General features: G+C 45.1%; 1 protein-coding gene across 1 annotated transcript; it reads right to left on the bottom strand.

Moving 5' to 3' along the window:
* Positions 1–950: 950 nt before the first annotated feature.
* Positions 951–17,130, bottom strand: LOC116995585 (NADH-cytochrome b5 reductase 3-like). The gene is made up of 9 exons (XM_033058437.2): positions 17,048–17,130; positions 13,724–13,855; positions 10,522–10,594; positions 8,334–8,440; positions 7,410–7,539; positions 6,499–6,582; positions 6,291–6,376; positions 3,931–4,030; positions 951–2,932 (listed from the first exon to the last, which is right to left on the bottom strand). The coding sequence occupies exons 1-9, from the start codon at positions 17,066–17,068 to the stop codon at positions 2,760–2,762; spliced, it is 906 nt and encodes a 301-aa protein (XP_032914328.1). The 5' UTR covers positions 17,069–17,130; the 3' UTR covers positions 951–2,759.
* Positions 17,131–17,969: the final 839 nt, after the last annotated feature.

Below are 17,969 nucleotides of genomic sequence, written 5' to 3'. Positions count from 1 at the left end.
AACAAATAATTTCCTTTGACCTCCATTATTAGGATTTCACCAAGAGCTGGTGGATGGAAAATGATCCTCTCCTGCTCCCTGCTGGATTGCTGGAGAAGGGATTCTCTCTCTCTTTTCCCTGTCCCCCTTCAGGCTTTGTTCCACAGCTTTTGCTTCCAACCCTTGGATCCTTTCCCTCGCTCCAGGAGCTCCCAGCAGTTCCACACCTTCTTTTCTCCCATCCTGATTATTTCTCCAGGAATGGATCTGTGCATTCCAATTCCCTTCTCTTTCCTCCAACAATTCCCACCAATCCAGACATAAAGCTGACACAAGGAGTGCCCACAAATCCAGACTTGCCATCCCTAAACCAGCAACTCCAAACACACAATCCTGGAAAATTTGCATTAATTGAAACCTAACGTTTAGGACACACCAAATACTTCAAAATGCCCAAGAAGCATCCTGTTGCTTTCAACTCCCAGGAGTTTTTGCTCTGAACTCACATGGATTTGGGGATCAAGGGATTTCCCTGAATAAACCTGTGCAGTGCACACTGGAATGTCCGATCCCATGAATCCAGGAGTGTTAAAAGATTAGTCCAACTTGGGCCACCATAATTTTTTGCAAAATATCCCCCAAAGCCTTGGGATAACAGAACCCTCTGGTACTGACTGCAGTTTCAGTGTTGGAAATGGGTTGTTTTGATCAGTCATCAGCAGAGACCACTTTTAGACAGCTTTAGTTTAGTTTCACAGATTTCTTGTTGCTTTGATCATGAAATCACCAAAATCTTAAGTTTGCTAAATTAACCCTGAAAAGTTTCAATGAACAAATCCTGAGGGAATTGAGGATTGGATATCTGGGATCCTATGGCACTTCAAAGACATGCTGGGTTTACCCACTGATTTTGGTGTCAAGGGAAAATCCAAGTAAAGAATAATCAAAATATGAACCAGTTCTCATGAAACTCAGCTTTCCAAAACTTTATTCAGAATATAAAAGGATGGGAATGACCTTAGCAAATACATAATGAAAAAAATCTATGCATATCCCACAGTAATACAAACCAGCAGCAAGATCACTTCTCTCGTATTTCTGCTTTTTGCCTTTCAAAAAAGGGACTAAAACTTGAAAAATGAAGTAGTATTTCAACTTTGGAGCATAATATGAAAGAACAAGTTTCAGAAGCACACATCAAAAATTCAAGACTTGAGGCAAACGTCAAATTAATAAAATTAATAACAATATTATCTAGTTGAGGTTCCTTAAATTAGCTGTAGTATCTTTGCCTTTTATTCTTGCTGAAAAAACGAACCTTTTAAATACACAGTACCCACCTATTGTACAGGCACAAAAGAAAACACAGTGAGCCATAACCTCAAATACCTACCCAATCTTTAAAAATTGCTATTGTACACTGGCACCTGTAGCTATCTCAGCACCCACAGTACTTCATACATGACTAAATATCCTTTCAGTCACTCTGATGTCAACACCAGAACAAGGTTTTTAGCTTTCCAGACTCCTTGCAGGACACCTCTTACCTCAGCAGCATCTCTGCTGGTCAGAAGCAGAAGGTTGGGCACACAAGATGCCTGCTGTGTCCTAAAAACTAGGTAAAAGGCTGCTGTAAAAAAAGGATATTAAAAAAATAAAAAATGAAGCTGTAGTAAACAGCTTCTAGGAAACAGTTTTAGACTCAGTGAGACAATTAAATTTGCTGTCATTTTGGTGATTTAAGGCTGTTCCTGTGCATCCTTACCAAGCAAACCCTGGGAGGCTTTGCCTGATTGAGACATGGAGGTGGTTGGATACTACTGCACCCAGAGCAGGGCTGCCTGCCAAAACCCCCTGGCAATGAAACCTGGGCTCCCTTCAGTCCAAATCCATCTCTGGAAAACAACTAACAAGAAAATCTCATGCAGCTTCCACTCAGCACTTTTTTTTTTTCCACTGCACAAAACATGTAGAACTGCTTTTGTACTGTTATGCCATCACCCAGTAATTAGCAGTAAATACAAAATTAAGAATTCTTTTTTCAGTATCCCACACATAATCAAGCAAAAAATTCAAGGTACTTGTGGAACAGTACCCAAAGCCACCTTTTACAGTTTCTTTCATTGCCCAGGGATAAGAACTGTGACCAGATGGAAAAGTGTTTGCACTTAAGAGAGGCTACTCCAAAATCCAAAGGAAACTCATTCTCTATCACTGCCCTACCTCTCTGTTTTGATTAATGAGGCAGCTGCAACACCTTCAGTCATAAATGGTTAATCAGCATCCTTCAACTCAACAATCATCTTTAACCTGATGCTGCAAAGGTTATGGATACAAGGCAAACCCTCCTGGCCCTCAGAGCTCTGTAAGGATTACAATTTGGCATAAGCAAGGTGAATAATCCAGCACTTCTCATTGTTTTCATAGTTCATACTGAATAAAATCCTGGGTATGCACAGTGTTAGGAAGTAGGATATTACTGCCACTTGATTACAGCACTAAGAAAAAGCATAAGTGAGTGTGTGCTGCCCTGAGCAGCTGCACTGTCCTCCCTGGACATGGAGCACACAACACAGAGCACGAGGCATCACCACCTCTCCACACACAGGTTTAGCATAGTTATGTGTCTTACTTGCCAGAGAGTCTGAAAATATGAAGCAATTTTCATGTAAATATATTTTCCCAGCACTGTGCATCAGCCACCTCTGTAACTTTGTCCTGTTCCCCATTAGATGTTTTTTTTCTTCGCTTCTACACAAGATCCACGATAACAGTCGTGTTTAGAAGGAGAACCTCATGTCCTTGGCATAGCCCAGTTTGTCCAGGTTGGGAATGCAAGCATACTGGATCATTGGAGGAGGTCCACACATGAGGATCAGAACATCATTCTGAGGTGGGGGCAGGTGGTCTCTGATCATCTCTTGGTTCACAAATCCTTGGCTGTAATCCCAATCTGTTAAAAAAAACGAAAGTAGAGGAAGGGAAATGAGGTTAAAAGGAAGAAAATAGAAATACAAGTCACTTTAGAAAAGAGAAATCCAGCTGATGAAGTTGTTCCCAGTTTGGAACATTTACAGTGACAGTTTTACTGGGATTCAGGTTTAACCTTCACATCTCCAGCCCTGGATGCAGAACAAACTTTTGCTGCTGTGACCCAAACTTTTGGGCACCATAAGACTGACACATTTTTTTATCCCAGTTTTCGGTCAGGTTTCACCTGTGACAGTGAAAGCCTGCAAACAGTCTTGAGGAGGCCCAAAGAGGAACTTTTATCCCAACTGCTAAGATCAGCTCACAATTTCCCCAAAGAAGGAATGGCAATCAGAAATTCCAGGAGAACTCTAAGTGCAATGGATGACACAACAGCAACAGACCCTTCCCTCAGCATACCAGGGGTTTATTACTGGTCACAAGGAAGAGGAGGCATATGGCTTTTCCTTCTCTGCCTCAAACTCCCACTGAATATGAGTGTGAATCTATCCTGATGTGGGGGGTCAGGACAAGGCATGGCAAGAAAGGAAAACCACAAGCAATGACACTGTTTAGCCTTCTCTTCCTTGTTCAGCAAGCTCAGGCAGGGATCTGTGCCCAGGAGCTACACACTGCCTCTGGCACTGCAGCTGCCCCAGGGTGGGCTCCAAACACAAGGATAACATGTTATATTTGTGGGGAAGGAGAAAAGAAGGTCATCCTCCACAGGAGACAATGGTAAATATTCAGGTGTAACCATGGGAGGAACACTGCACTGCCACTGGCCTGAGATGAGCTTTGGGAACAGCTCTCTGCTTACACCTTATCCTGTGTGGAGAATGATGCTACTGGATGCACTCAGACATTCATTAAGCAAGAAATGAACCATGAAGCTCAGGAATACACACGTGGCATAGCATGTCTCCTGTAAAGCATATTAATACTCTTGAGTTCCACATTAAGTGGCACTTCAGGTCTTACTTTCAGGTGCTTTGTCCAGCGTGTACCAACACTTGAAGCGACCGGGATTCTGAGCCTGGATCTCATCGAGCTCAGAACGTAACAGGATATCCTTCTCAGTCTGCAGGACAAGGAAAACAATGATCACACCCTGCACGTGAGTGCAGCCCTCAGATGGCCACAGAGCAGCAGCTACTGCACAGTCCTGAGAGATGGAAGGGATGATTCAGCTCTGTTTTAAAGGCTGAAGAGACCAAACTCAATTATTTCCATGCCTGGCCTGTGGTAGAGCTAATAAAAAGCTCTTAAATTTCCCAAATCCTGCCCATGTAATGCCTTCCCTCTAAAAATAAAACAAAGCAGAATCATCACTTAATCAGGGAATCAAAAGAATAAAGCCCTTTTTAGCACTATTAAATCAAAAAACTAATTATGATTGCACAGAAGTATCTCCCTACCCCTTCATACTGTGTATCCAGACAGGCAAATGCCAGTTTTTTCACCTTTGCCAGTTAAACTATCACCAGCACTGTCATATGGAGACTGCTTGGCTTTTAAAAAGCATGTGGAATGAACAATCAAAAAGGTATCAAGTTCTGGTTGGAACAATAAACATTACTCAGGGTATCAAGTTTGGCTCCTCCCTGCTGCAGCATCACTGAAGGCCAAAGGAAAGCCTTATTTCCCTAAAAGCAGCTGCAGTCTGGGCAGGAAGGAAAAGGGTAGGGACTCAAAGTGCTGCCACCCCTGCTTGGCACAGAGTCTGTAACTGTGGGGATAAGGAGGAATGTGCAGCAGCTATTCCAGAGAAGGTGCTATTCCTGGATCTGCACCTGTGAGTGCTTCAGAAAAAATCCTACTGGCTCTGGCCAACTCAGTGTGCCAGCCAGAAGCACAGTAGGAGTCCATGTACATTGTTTAAAACACTTAAAATATTTTTCAAAACTGCTTCCTATTGGTGGAGTTACTGTGTGCAAGGACTCTTTAAAGCCAGGGACTGATGTTTCATAGGCTGTTGCTAACAGGCAGGACACTGTTCCCCAGGCTCTCCCTCCTGGCTGCAGGGTTTCCCAGGCTACTAAAGCAGCTCAAACTCCGTGTCAGCCATTCTGAATCATCCCTAGCAAATCCTGGCCCTTCTGCCCTGATATCATTGCACTTCATGCCAAATCCAAGGGCTCCAGCCAGCAGCAGAAAACACTGCCAGGGCTCCTCAGAACAGGCAATCTCAGCATGTGAATCATAGCTCCTGGGCAGAAAAACCTCAGGTTATAACTCAGGTATCACAGAGTTGCCTGGGTTGGAAGGGACCTTAAAGCCCATTCAGTTCCACTCCCTGGGTTGCTTAGAGCCCCATCCAGCCAGGGGCAGCCACAGTTTCTCTAGGAAACCTGTGCCAGGGCCTCAGCACCCTCACAGGGAACAATTCTTCCTCATAGCCCATCTAAAACTTCCTCTCTGTCAGTGTGAAGCCATTCCCCCTTGTCCTGTCACTCCAGGCCCTTGTCAAGAGTCTCTCTCCATCCTTCCTGTAGGCCTAGATATGGCACAAATTACATGAGCACACACTGAATATGAGGAGAAAAATAGAGGAGAGCCTAAAGAAGCTACAAACCACAAGCATGAAGTGAAGCTCACCACAAAAAATGACTCATAATCTGGACACAAACATTCATTAGAGGGAGAAATTAAACAGCAGAAAGATTCACAGCAGAAGAACATCAGGCAAAGAAGGGATGTTGCCCAGCAGAACACCAACCAACATTTGGATTATCCGAGAAATCTCTCTTGCAAGGATTCTATGGATGAGGGAGCTTCCCTCTGGCCAGCATTCAGGATGCCAAACCTCAAGGAGCAAGTGAAGTACATGAAAAACAGATAGAGGGGATGGAAATTAAAGCAGACAGCCAAGAAGAATCATAGCTCTGTGACTGAGGGACCTGCTGGAGACCACACTTAGTTTTAGCTTCACCCAAGATATCCTCAGACAGAAAGATTCCACAGATAAACACTGCTGCAAAGCTGGGGAGTTAAAAATGCTGGAGAAGACAAATGTCCACCACTTTCATGTTTCCTCTGAGAAAGATGGCTCTGAAAGTCTGCCCAAAACATTAAGAACTTGCACAAAGGAATGCAGGGCTTTAGCATTCAAAAACTGGATTAGAAACAGAGCAATGAGTCACAAGAAGGCAAACATTAGCAAACACTTCTGTAGTAATGCTAAACCCTCAATTTATAACAGTGCTTTTATATGGCAGGTTCCCAACACTTCAGTTCACTTCTCCCCTCAGGGTTTGCACCTCTGTTATTTCATTTGCTGAGTAGAGTTCCTGCTAGGTAACTAAAACAGTACCAACATTAAAAAAAAAGGACAGAATTACCTGATTAGCAAACAGCAGCTGGCAAACGGTGGGGTCATCTTTGTCCTTTATGATTGCTCGAATGATCTGCAGCATAGGTGTTATCCCTGGAAGAGAGGCAGGTCAGTGATGTGAGGATGGGGAATAAAAGAAGGGACAAGTGGGAAAATGTGAGCAAATGCATCTACCAGCTGTCAGAAACCACAGATGCATCCTTACAGATACCTACCAGTCCCCCCTGCAATCATCCCCACGTATTTCACTGTCTTGGTAACTGGTTCAGCTTTCTTTTCTGGCCGAATATCAAACTTGCCTGAAGAGACAAAGAGATGGAAAACACTGAAGCAAGCAGGAAACACCTCCTGTTATCCCTTTCCAGCACATCCTGCTAAATTGGCTTCATTTCAGTCCTGTCACCCTTCCCTCCCAGAGAACAGAAAAGGTGAAGATGTCCTGAATAAAAGCAATCCTGAAAGATTTTAAGACATGAGGTGGTAACATCAGACACTGACATGGGTTATGACTTATTCCTGACCACAGCCTACATACACACCACCTGCATTTCAATTTGCTCACATCCCATACCCCTCAGTGACATTCACAAGCCCAGATTCTGAAAAATGTTCTACACTAAGGAATTTATCTGCTCAGAGAGTTTATTTCCCCTGAGCAGATAAGGGGAAATATAAAATATGCAGCATGGTGGGTTTTTAATATTTCTCTCTTTTTGAGCTGATTTGCCCATTTCAGCCAAACACAACAGAGAGCCTGAAACTCCCCAAAATGTTATGTTGTATTCACTGCTCTTTTCATCCAGGATAAAATGAATGCTACACACAAAGCTCTGGAAAACCACGTGTCGGAGTTCTGCTCCACACAAAACTGCCAGAAGGTTTTTGTGACACATTTGTGGCTGCATTATACTAACATGAGATATTTTACACTGACATAAAAGTAATGCCCTACTCATAAAGTTCATTTTTACTTGGGGAATTAGCAGTGGACTATGTCCACATAAGCATAGAAAAAAACCCACCTCTTACTTGAACAGCATCAATAAAAAACACTTTTATAGCAATAAGACAATTTTCCAGAGTACTGATTACTCTGAGTGAATTCTGTCTTCCAAACCAGCCTTGCCTTTTCCTTTGTACACAAGGAGGCCACTTGGTCCTCTGAAGTCAATGGTGTCCCCTATTTTCAGGCTGTCCAAGTATTGAGACATTTTCCCCCCATCAGGAAACTTGGGATGGACACCTCTGAAGTAGACCTGTTAAAAACAATAACAAAGCAATTCAATCTCACAGCTCAGAGAAGAGCATTTGCCCTTCAAATTTTTAGGTACAAATACTCCTTCTGCAAAAAACACCATTACTCCATAAAGAAATGCAATGTCTGACTGACAAAAGATCAAAGTGCCACTCTTGCCCCAATATTTGGGCAGAGACCAGTGATTTCTCCACTGTAATTCTGCAACACAGAAAATATTAATAATAATCAACACAATTTACACCCAAGTTTAAGAGGAGCTAGAAAAACAGAGGAAAAAAATCCAGAACACTATGATTCCAAAGAGCAAAATTCTATGAGGAAATCCAGTGCAGATATTAATATTTTAAATTCCTAACAGCTTTAAATGATAGGTAGTCTAGCTATCAAGAGGCAAGAAGAAATTACATTATCACAAGAGTTAAAATCACTTTCTTACCAATTAAATCAATCATTCCCACTGCCTGGATCAGTAATGATAATGACCACCACTCTCAGTGAGCATAATGACCCAATTCCATTAGCTTCAGAAGCAGCTGCCCTTTCAGACAAGGTTAATTCCTTATTCCAGAAGGATTAAAAAGTGTATGAACATCTGCAGGTCTACACAGATGGTGGAAAATGATGCAGCATCTCATGAGACACCCTCACTGAAGAAGTGCCTGCAAAATGCCATGTGGACTGTAGGTAATGGCACACTCCTGAAGAGAAGCCAGCACACCAAACTTCACATAAAGGCACTGTAAAGGTGACTCAGAAGTTGCCCAGCCTGGGAACACAGTGTGACATTCTCACCTTGACAACAAGATCCACAAAGCCCTTGTCATCATCACTGGAAACTGGAGTGTAAGGTCTGACAACCAGAGCTCCATCGATCCGTGCAGACAGGTAGATGTGCTGTCCTGTTGCAGGGAAAAAAAAACCAAAACAAAACCAAAAACTAGTTTTCTTTCAAAAGAATTTTCTTTCAGTGGATGTGCTGAGTTGGCACGGATTGAAATGCAGCCTTAAAGCTCTAACTACCTTCTTTTGGGGCATTACTTCTTCCTTTCTTATTTTCCTGACACTGCAACACCTTGCCAGAGTTGTTAGCCATGCACAGATCTACCTGGAAGGACAGACAACTCCACTGCTAACTCTGTGTGTCAATCATAACTCCATGAATTTACATTTACCAAAGCCTGAGGTCTTTTCAAAGATGGACTTTGTCTCTCCTGTACACACAAACAGAAGGGACACAGGAGGGGAAAACTGTCCAATGCTGTTCACACATCTTTATTAATGTATCAGCTGTAAACTGCCACAGTTTAGTTAAAACTGAGTTTGTAGCTGCTCTGGCTTTGACCACAGATCCCTCACACCTTCCAGCAGCTCTCCAGCTGTCTTTTCCATCTCTCACACATCCTCTGACCTCTCCACAACAGTTTGTCTTTAATGTCTACATCTCTTTTACAGAAAAAAACAAGAAAAGAACTAACTTCTGTGGAAGGTTTTCCTATAAAATTCCAGCATTCTGAAGACACTGAAGTGAAGATTAACCAGGTGGGGAGTGAGGGGTTTTGAGTTTTGTTTTTTTATCACCATTAGATCAACAAAATCATCTCCAATGAAGGCACAGCTCCTCTGCCTGTTACAGGAACACATAGAGGTGGTTTTACCAGGAGCTGGTTTGCAAATGATCACAATGACCACATTACATTAGCTCCAGAAGACCCTTCAGCCATGGTTAACTCCTCACTTCAGAAGGATTACAAAGTACTAGGTGAAGGAAGATGTGCTACCTGGTGACTTGGGGAATATAAGCAACCATAACTCACCTGAAGCTGTACATGGATATCATATTGCAGTCAGCCCCCCAGCAAAGCCTACAGACATCCTGCTAGGGTAGCCCTGCAGGGAGCTGCAGCAGGGAGCTCCTGCTTCTTCTCTAGGGCAGAAGTGGCTGCAGGCACAGAGCCACAGACCCCTGGTGACCACTGCAGACTGTCAGCCTGCACAGTGGGACTGCTGCTGGGGCACATCTCACAAGAACTGGCACAAGCAGAAAAGGGGCCTCTCCCAGAGGGAAAACATGCCTTATGCCCTTACCTGTTAGAGCTGAACCCCATCCTGACAGCACATAAGGTGGTAGCCTCTGCATGGGGCCACATACAACCCTCTCTCTCAGAATGCTTTTGGTGATAAAAGGCAAATGCTGGTGCTGGACTAAAGCATCTGCCACCCAACTGCAGCTGTGCTGCTCCCAGCTACTTTTCCATCTCTCTGCTTCCCAAGTCTCACCCTGCAAACCACTCCTCAATGTCCATTTTGGGCAAGCCAGGGAAAGGAGTTTTGCTTTCATGGCTACTAAAAAGATCAAGAGACTTCTAACACCCCAAACACAATGGAACTTAACACCTGGAAAAGATGCTGACAACCAGGAAGCACAGGAGCCAGGGATCATGCAGCAGCTTGTTAAAGTGGAAGTCCTAATTAAACACAAGTCACAATTAAATGCTCTTTATACAAGCAGGAGGAAACAATGGCACTAAGCTGTTATGGAAGGCACCACACCCCGTGGCAGGGCCTTTGGAAACAGCTACCCCTGGGTGATTCAAAAGTTCCATGAAATTCAGAAGTGAGTAGATCATCTGGTAAACCACAGGGTTAGAGGAGAAGTGGATGAGAGTGGTGCCCCAGGATACGGAAAGGAACTGCAGGGATTCAGCCCCACAGGAATAACACATGCTGGAAAGCTGAGACTGGAAAAGTACAAGTGAAGACCTGTGTTTGTTCCTACTCTCTCCAAAGAAACAAGCTGGATATTCACTCACATACACTGCAGATTACTCACAGCACAAAGATAATCTTGCAGAGCTCTTAGTAACAGCTCCAGCCACATGACCAGTACTCCAAATTCAAAACACAGGGAGAAAAAATCCCACAAAATCTCTTATAGTATAACTAATGCAAGCAACACTTGGATTCTTCATAAGGAACATACCTAGAGGGAGACCCAGAACGTGCTCCATGGAAGGGAGAGCAAATCGAAATCTCCTTGTGTCATGACTAACTTCCTGAAAGAGGAAAACCAAAAGAACATCTGTTGTTGGGATTTAATGTTTGTGATTTTACTCCTAAAACAAGAGAAGTCTGGCATCCTGTAGGATTAAGAATTAATGACACTTAACAATACTTTTGTGCAGATTAAGACTGATAACTTTCCAAATATTATGGACATTTACACTGCCTTTTGTGAGAAGGTCACAAGATAAAAATTAATTAGCTCTTCAATTCTCATTTCAAGTTTAAATATGCGGCAGTTCAAGGCCAAAGTATTTTGATTTTCATCTCTCAAAATCAGATGAATAAATCACTTCAATGGAAGTAGCAACCTGGTTTCTTTTGCTGTGGTAAGGTCCTTAAAATATTTTCCCTGTAAAAATTAATTTTAATTAATTAAAATTAATTTAATTAAATTAATTAACCTGGATTAATCCATAAATGAAATAGAAAAGAGCACTGTATTTAGATATGAACAGAATTATGACAATATATGCAGTCCTGCTGGGATAATTATTCTAATCTTTTAGTAGGAAAGTCACATCTTGAATAAAATTTGGGCAATAAGTAATTAAATATTATTTCTTATATTACGTAAGTTTTATGTTTGAAAAATCATGTCGTATTCACAGGAACAAAAGACACAGAAAAAAAAAGCGAAAGAAACAGCATACAGCTTAATGCCTCATCCAGTGACTGTTTATAAGGGTTTTGAAACCCTTATTTTGTTTGCTTAACTGTTTTGAAAGTAACCAATGGAGACCAATTTCTTCCTCACACTTTGTCTCATTTTCCCTTACTGTGGTCATACTGATGAAATTTTCTTCACAGTACCTCCTTTTAAGGCAAATCCTGAAGGAAGGAGGGAACTGATTTGCAGTCTCAAAAGAGTTTTTCTGTACTTATGTCTATTCAGGAGCAGCAACTTCCAGTTGAAAATTCCTTTAGAAAGACAACTAATGTGGGCTTAACACTGCTCCTTTTTCTGTATGGAAATTTTAGCACTGTATGGAAATCACTGGATTTTGCCAATAATGCTGCATTTTTATTATGCTGTCTCTAACAGTATGCAGAAAGAACAAAGCTCTGAATTCCCACTTAATCACCTCACCAATTAAAGTCGAGAGAGTTTAGCTGCAGGTGACTAAACACAAGTATTTTGGTGCATCATGAAGCAACTGTGAGAAACTAAGAGGCTCAGGGGAATCCCCAATATCTAGATCAGCACACCTGTCCCTGTCACAGCCAGGACACTGAGCCTGCCACTCTGCAAGGTGCCATCAAGGCTGGATTACAGCCAGCCTTGGATCAGGATGCACTTCCAGCAGGAGATCACTCCCCTAAGCACTTGGAAGCCCTTGGCCACACATTTGTCTCTTCTGGCTCAAGTGTCAAGGAGTCTTCCACCCTTGCCAAATGCAAAGCTGGGGAACAGTTTTTGCAGGCTGGTGCTTTGCTGAAGCCACTGAAAGGCAACAAATTACAGTAATTTCACAAGTATAAGCTGAACCCTTTTGATTAAAATTTTGGTCCCAACCCGGAAGTGCGGCTTATAATAGTGAAATTACTGTAATCATGCACACCATTATAAAACCAACCAACCAACCAACCTGAAGTTGCTGGGTTTTTTAAGGTATGAACTAAATTAGCACATCTAACTTTACTATAGCAGATTTTTCCTGTGCTGTGCACTAGGAAGCAGCCTTGAGACTCCTCCTATTTCTCTGTTCAAAAGGCAGGTGTGGCAGACTCGATTTGGACACAACATAGAATCATAGAAGGATTTGCGTAGAAGTGACCTTAAAGATCAGCCAGTTTAACCCTGCCATGGGCAGGAACACCTTCCACTATCCCAAGTTGCTCAGAGTCCCATCCTACCTGGCCTTAAACACTTCCAGGGATCCAGGAGCAGCCACAGCTTCTCTGGGCAACCTGTGCCAGGCCCTCAGCACTCTCACAGGGAAGAATTTTTTTCTTAATATCCAATCTAAACCTCCTCTCTGTCAGTGTGAAGCCACTCCTCCTTGTCCTGTCACTCCAGGCCCTTGTCAAGAGTCTCTCTCCATCTTTCCTGTGGGCTCCTTTCAGGCACTGGAAGGCCACAACAAGGTCACCCCAAAGCCTTCTCCTCTCCAGGCTGAACAATCCCAACTCCCTCAATCTTTTCTGATCTCATGAGAAGTAGGGAGTCTATAACAACAGTGTGGTTGCAGAACACCTGGGAAATAAATTCAGCAATACAGCCCAGCTCAAGTCACAGGGAAGCTCCCACAAATCCAGGATTCAAAATGACAGTATTTCTTTTGTTTCCTTTGTCAGAACCAGTGAAAGCCAAGCTATCAGTGCACCCTCTAAACCTCAAACAAAGTTCTGTCCAAAGTCTTCTGATAAATTCCTGAGTAGCTCATAGCCTTAGAAAGTCAACACTAAAAATATTCTTTATGACTTTGTACCTGAAAGGCCAAGATTTCTCTCTCATGTTTTTGATGGTGGATTTATCCAAGGGAAACCCAGACTTTTCAAGTTTTGTGGCTTTGGTTCACTTCCCACAAGCTTAGATACCAATTTCTGATGGCAAGATCCACCCCTGAAAGCATCATGACTTTCCTCTGGTATCACACTTGAGCAAGAATTTAATTTTGCACCAGGAGGCTTTACTTTTAACAGAGAGAAGGAGAAGCTGAGACAGCTCAGGTGCTGTCAGGACTGCATGACTTAAACACCTTTCTTCCTGTAACACATTCCAGTACATCAATCCAGTAGCAGGAACCAGTATCAACTGACAGATGCTGTCGAATGCCACTACCCATGACAAAGCTGCCTGCTCTGCCTGACACCAGCACTAGTGTCCCTTAGCCCAGCCAGTGGCGCACACTTTGGGAATTTCTGCTGATGTGCTCCACAACGTGAGATATGCGACTGTGAGTTTGATCATTCCTAAGCAGCATTCTCCACTCCAAACTGCTTGGAAACAAGCTCCTTACAGAACTGCAGAACTCTCCACACAAAGAGCTTTTCTAAAGAAGTCCTAGCCTCAAGACAAAAGTATCCACCCTGTTGGGCCATCGCCCAAGACTTCAGAAGCTGTAAGCATTTCACAGCACCCACGGGCAGGTCATGCTCAGCACTACACGTGCACCTACCTCCTTATCAATCAGCCTCAGTGCATACTTCACCTCTGGGTCCTTCAGGGTAATTGCAGGCTGGGGATTCCTGAAGAGCCTCATGACGGTGCTGTAGATCAGCCATAGTGGGTATGTCACAACCTGACGCAGCTGCAGCAGCACAGAAACACCATCAGACGTGTGCAGAATGAGAGAGAGTTATTTGGGTGACAAGGAATAGGGTACTGTGCATGGCAATCTAACCATCAACAACGAGTTGATTTGAGTAGGAAGAGGAAGCATTATTTAAAAAAATAAAAATCCCAAACCCACAGATTTACTTTATGGCACCACTCCTGTGTTAAGGCGCTTGCACACCAGCATGGGGTTGCCACACTGGCAGGTGGACACAAAGTGAGGCTGTCACAGCTCCATGTCCCCAGGTCCCTTGATAGGAAGGCTGAATCCCCATCTCCAGCAGGCAGAGAGCACATGTGTCACAGGTGTCCAAATGCACAATATTCTGAGTTGGGAAGGGTCCATCAGGATCATCCAGTCCATCCCCTGGCCCTGCACAGGACACCCCAACAATCCCACCCTGTGCCTGACAACGCTGTCCCCAAATGCTTCTTGCACTCTGTCAGGCTTGGGGCTGTAAGCATTCCCTGGGAAGTTCCAGTGCCCAACCACCCTTTGGGGGAAGAGCCTTTTCCTAATATCCAACCTAAACATGTGGCTGATCAACATAGCCACCACCAACAGCACTGATGGGATCATCCTGTTCCCCTCCACACCAATGGGGAGGAAGGTCCACGAGTGGGAATTCCACATCCACACACCTGTACACCTGGCCTTGTCCTGGCAGGGTGTGCCCACTCTCCAGGCTCCCCAGCTGCTGCCATCTGGACATAGGAGCCACTGTCACACAGGCCACCCCATAATTTGGGATCTCCACCTGACCACAGACCCCACACTCTCTCTGGCAGCTGAGCAGAGCTTTGCCAGCCCTGCCACACTGCTGCAGGGTGCTGGCACATGCACACACCCTCCAGCTCAGAGTTTGCGTGCAGGCACTGGTGCTTCCACCACCACACAGACTTGAGCTTGCAGAGCAGCACCCCTTCCCTGGGAAAGCAGCCAAGCTGCAGGACACAGCCAAGGGACAGCCCTGCTTGTCCCCTTACCATCATTTTCCCCACATCTGAAACTCTGTAAGGCAAGAACAGATTATGCTCTGATACCACACTACCCTCTCTTCACATTGGGGCAGGAGAATAAACTGCACAACTACTTATAAAAATCCTCTCTGGCTCAGTAATTTATTATTGAACACTTCAACAGAGGAGAGGGGAAAAGCATGACTATAGTAAAAAAACAACAAAAAACCCTACTCAAAGTTCAGCCTGCTTAGCTTTCACTTTCATTTTATTTTAAAGGGACCTGAACTGTATTTTAGAATGGCATTTGTGCAACTGTGACCGTCCTGCAGGAGGCTATAAAAACTTCCTACATTATTAATAACAAAACTGTGGGACAGCATAAATTCTCTCTTCTTAAAATGCTGCTGTACAGGTTTAAAATGTATCATCACTGTGTACAGCCTGAGGACACACCATGACATACACACACTTAATTCTTCACTTATTTGGGAATACTGAAAAAGCTCCATACAGGTTGTTTCTGAAGAAGCTGAAGTTTACAGGAAAATTACTCCTTAACTCTCATAGATCCACGAGATTACTGTAGTTCTGGGAATAACTTTTGTTATTAAGTCACAAAAAAGGGCAGAGGGAGGGAAGTTGTTCAAGGTGATAGAGGAGCAAGTGAGCTCCTTAAAGAGAAATTAACATGTGAGTGAGGTCTGGTGGCAAGAACAAGCTGACTCTGCAGCAAGTGTTTCAAATGAGACATTAGTAAGTTAAATCAGATTCATTTCCAAATGTGGTTATCTATCTAAAATGAACAAAGAAATAGTGCTTCTGTTGTCAGGCACTGTAATTTTAACAGAGTTAACCTCGTGGAAAGCAATTTGTTATTCATGGTCAATTAGTGCAAAAGTCTCATGGGATTTGGCCTGGAAAGAAACAGCACACCCACTAATTCAGAAAGCTATTTTAGTCCTTTACTCAGATCTATCACCAGGTGGGCAGAAAAAAGGGGAAGAACTGAAGGCTGAATGATTTCAAAAAGACATGCTTGCTAAGAAAAGCATTCTCTGGGTTAAAAGTAGCCTGCATCCTCTCACCACAGGGCAGACCAAGATATTAATGAAGATAAGTGCACAGCATCAGGTCTCCAGCAGCAGAGAGCAACAGGCTGACCACAAGGCCTGGGAATCACTAAATGGGGACCTTGTGACTCATCATTTCCAGCGGCACAAATCTTTGGGAAGAGACAAGGCAGAATTACTAACTGAGCAGGAATTTTTATTAATGGAAAGAGGCCTCTGTGTGATAACAAAGAGAAAAGCCCTGGAGACTGCACTGCCAGGGTGTGGTGAGCACAGCACAGTCCAGCACACAATAACCCAGCACTGCCCTGCCCGACAAACACACAAACCAAGCCCTGCCTTGGCAAGAGAAACCTCGTACCCTCCGCTTCCAAAACCTCGATTTTGAAGTAATTTCAGCTAAACTCATCAACGAGAGCATAACGGGATTTCTTCACTTGTGCAGCTTGAGCCTTATCTCCTCTGTTCAATGCACCCTGTGAGCAGCTGCACCCAAAGGGGCACACGCTGAATGCTCCTGCCCCTCTCACAAACCCAGAGAAAGAAACGCTGGAGCACAGGAGCAGAGAACCCTAACAGGCAGCTGAGAAAAGAGGGCAATGATGGGCGGCAGAGACCCCCTGCTCAGCAAGCGAGAATCGTGGGATGGTTTGGGTTGGAAGCGACCTTAAAGATCATCCCGTTCCAACACCGTGGGCAGGGACACCTGCCGCTATCCCAGGGTGCTCAGAGCCCCATCCAGCCTGGCCTTGGACACTGCCAGGGATCCAGGGACAGCCACAGCTCCGGGCACTCGGTGACAGGGCCTCACCACCCTCACAGAGAGGAATTTCTTCCTCAGCCACTCTAAACCCACGCTCCTACAGCCTGGAATTATTCCGACGGGGGGAGAACACCACAAGCATTCAGAGCCTCCAACAATAGCAACAATAACAACAGACACCCGCGGAGCTGGGACGACAAAACCCCCCAGCAAGGCAGTCGGCACCGGGACACGCCGGGATACCCCGGGACACGCTGGGATAGCCCGGACACGCTGGGATACCCCGGGACCGCCACGCCCCGGAGCGCCGCGGGCAGTGCCGGGCTCGGGCAGGAAGGGAACCCGCTCGCGGCCGCCCCCCGGCACTCACCACGCTGAGCTGTGCCCCCATGGCTGCCCCGACACACGGCCAGCTCCGCCCCGGCCCGGCGCGCCCCGCGATGGACCGCGCCCCGCCCCGCCTCGTGACGTCACACGCCGCGCCCCGCCTCGTGACGTCACACGCCGCGCCCCGCCTCGTGACGTCACACGCCGCGCCCCGCCTCGTGACGTCACACGCCGCGGCCCCGCCCCGCCCCGTGACGTCACACGCCGCACCCCGCCTCGTGACGTCACACTCCGCGCCGCGCCCCTCCCCGTGACGTCACGCCCCGCCATGGCCGCGGCGGTGGGCGGAGCCATTCCCTGTGCGCTCCGAGCGCCCTCCTGCGCTTTATTGACTGCTTGAATTATCGCAGGCTGCCCTGGCTTTGAAGGAATTTTGATCATCCAGTCCCACCCCTCCTGCCATGGGCAGGGACACCTTCCACTATCCCAGGTTGTTCAGAGCCCCATCCAGCCTGGCCTTGGACACTGCCAGGGATCCAGGGACAGCCACAGCTTCTCTGTGCCAGGGCCTCACCACCCTCACAAGGAACAATTTATTCCTCCTATCCAATCTAAACCTCCTCTCTGTCACTGTGAAGCCAGTCCCCCAGGTCCTTGTCAAGAGTCTCCATCTTTCCCGTGGGCTCTCTTCCAGCCACAATGAGGTCACCCCAAACCCTTCTCCAGGCTGAACAGTCCCAGTTCTCTCAGCTTTAAGGATTTCTTTGTGACAACGTTCAGCCAAAAAGCACCAGAACTGAGCTGTGCGATAAGATACGATGTCTCAGCCAGCCTCCCTTAAATTTTGGTTCACACCAATGTGTGAAAATTAGTGACTAATAGCCACATGTTTCTTTGTGTCTGTGCTAAATGTGAAACACTTCAAATCTCTTTAATTAATATGTCTTCACAATATGTCTTCAATG

Source organism: Catharus ustulatus, chromosome 4 (assembly GCF_009819885.2).
Source record: "Catharus ustulatus isolate bCatUst1 chromosome 4, bCatUst1.pri.v2, whole genome shotgun sequence".
In the NCBI taxonomy this organism is placed as follows: Eukaryota; Metazoa; Chordata; class Aves; order Passeriformes; family Turdidae; genus Catharus; species Catharus ustulatus.
This window is presented reverse-complemented; position numbering and strand designations above follow the sequence as displayed.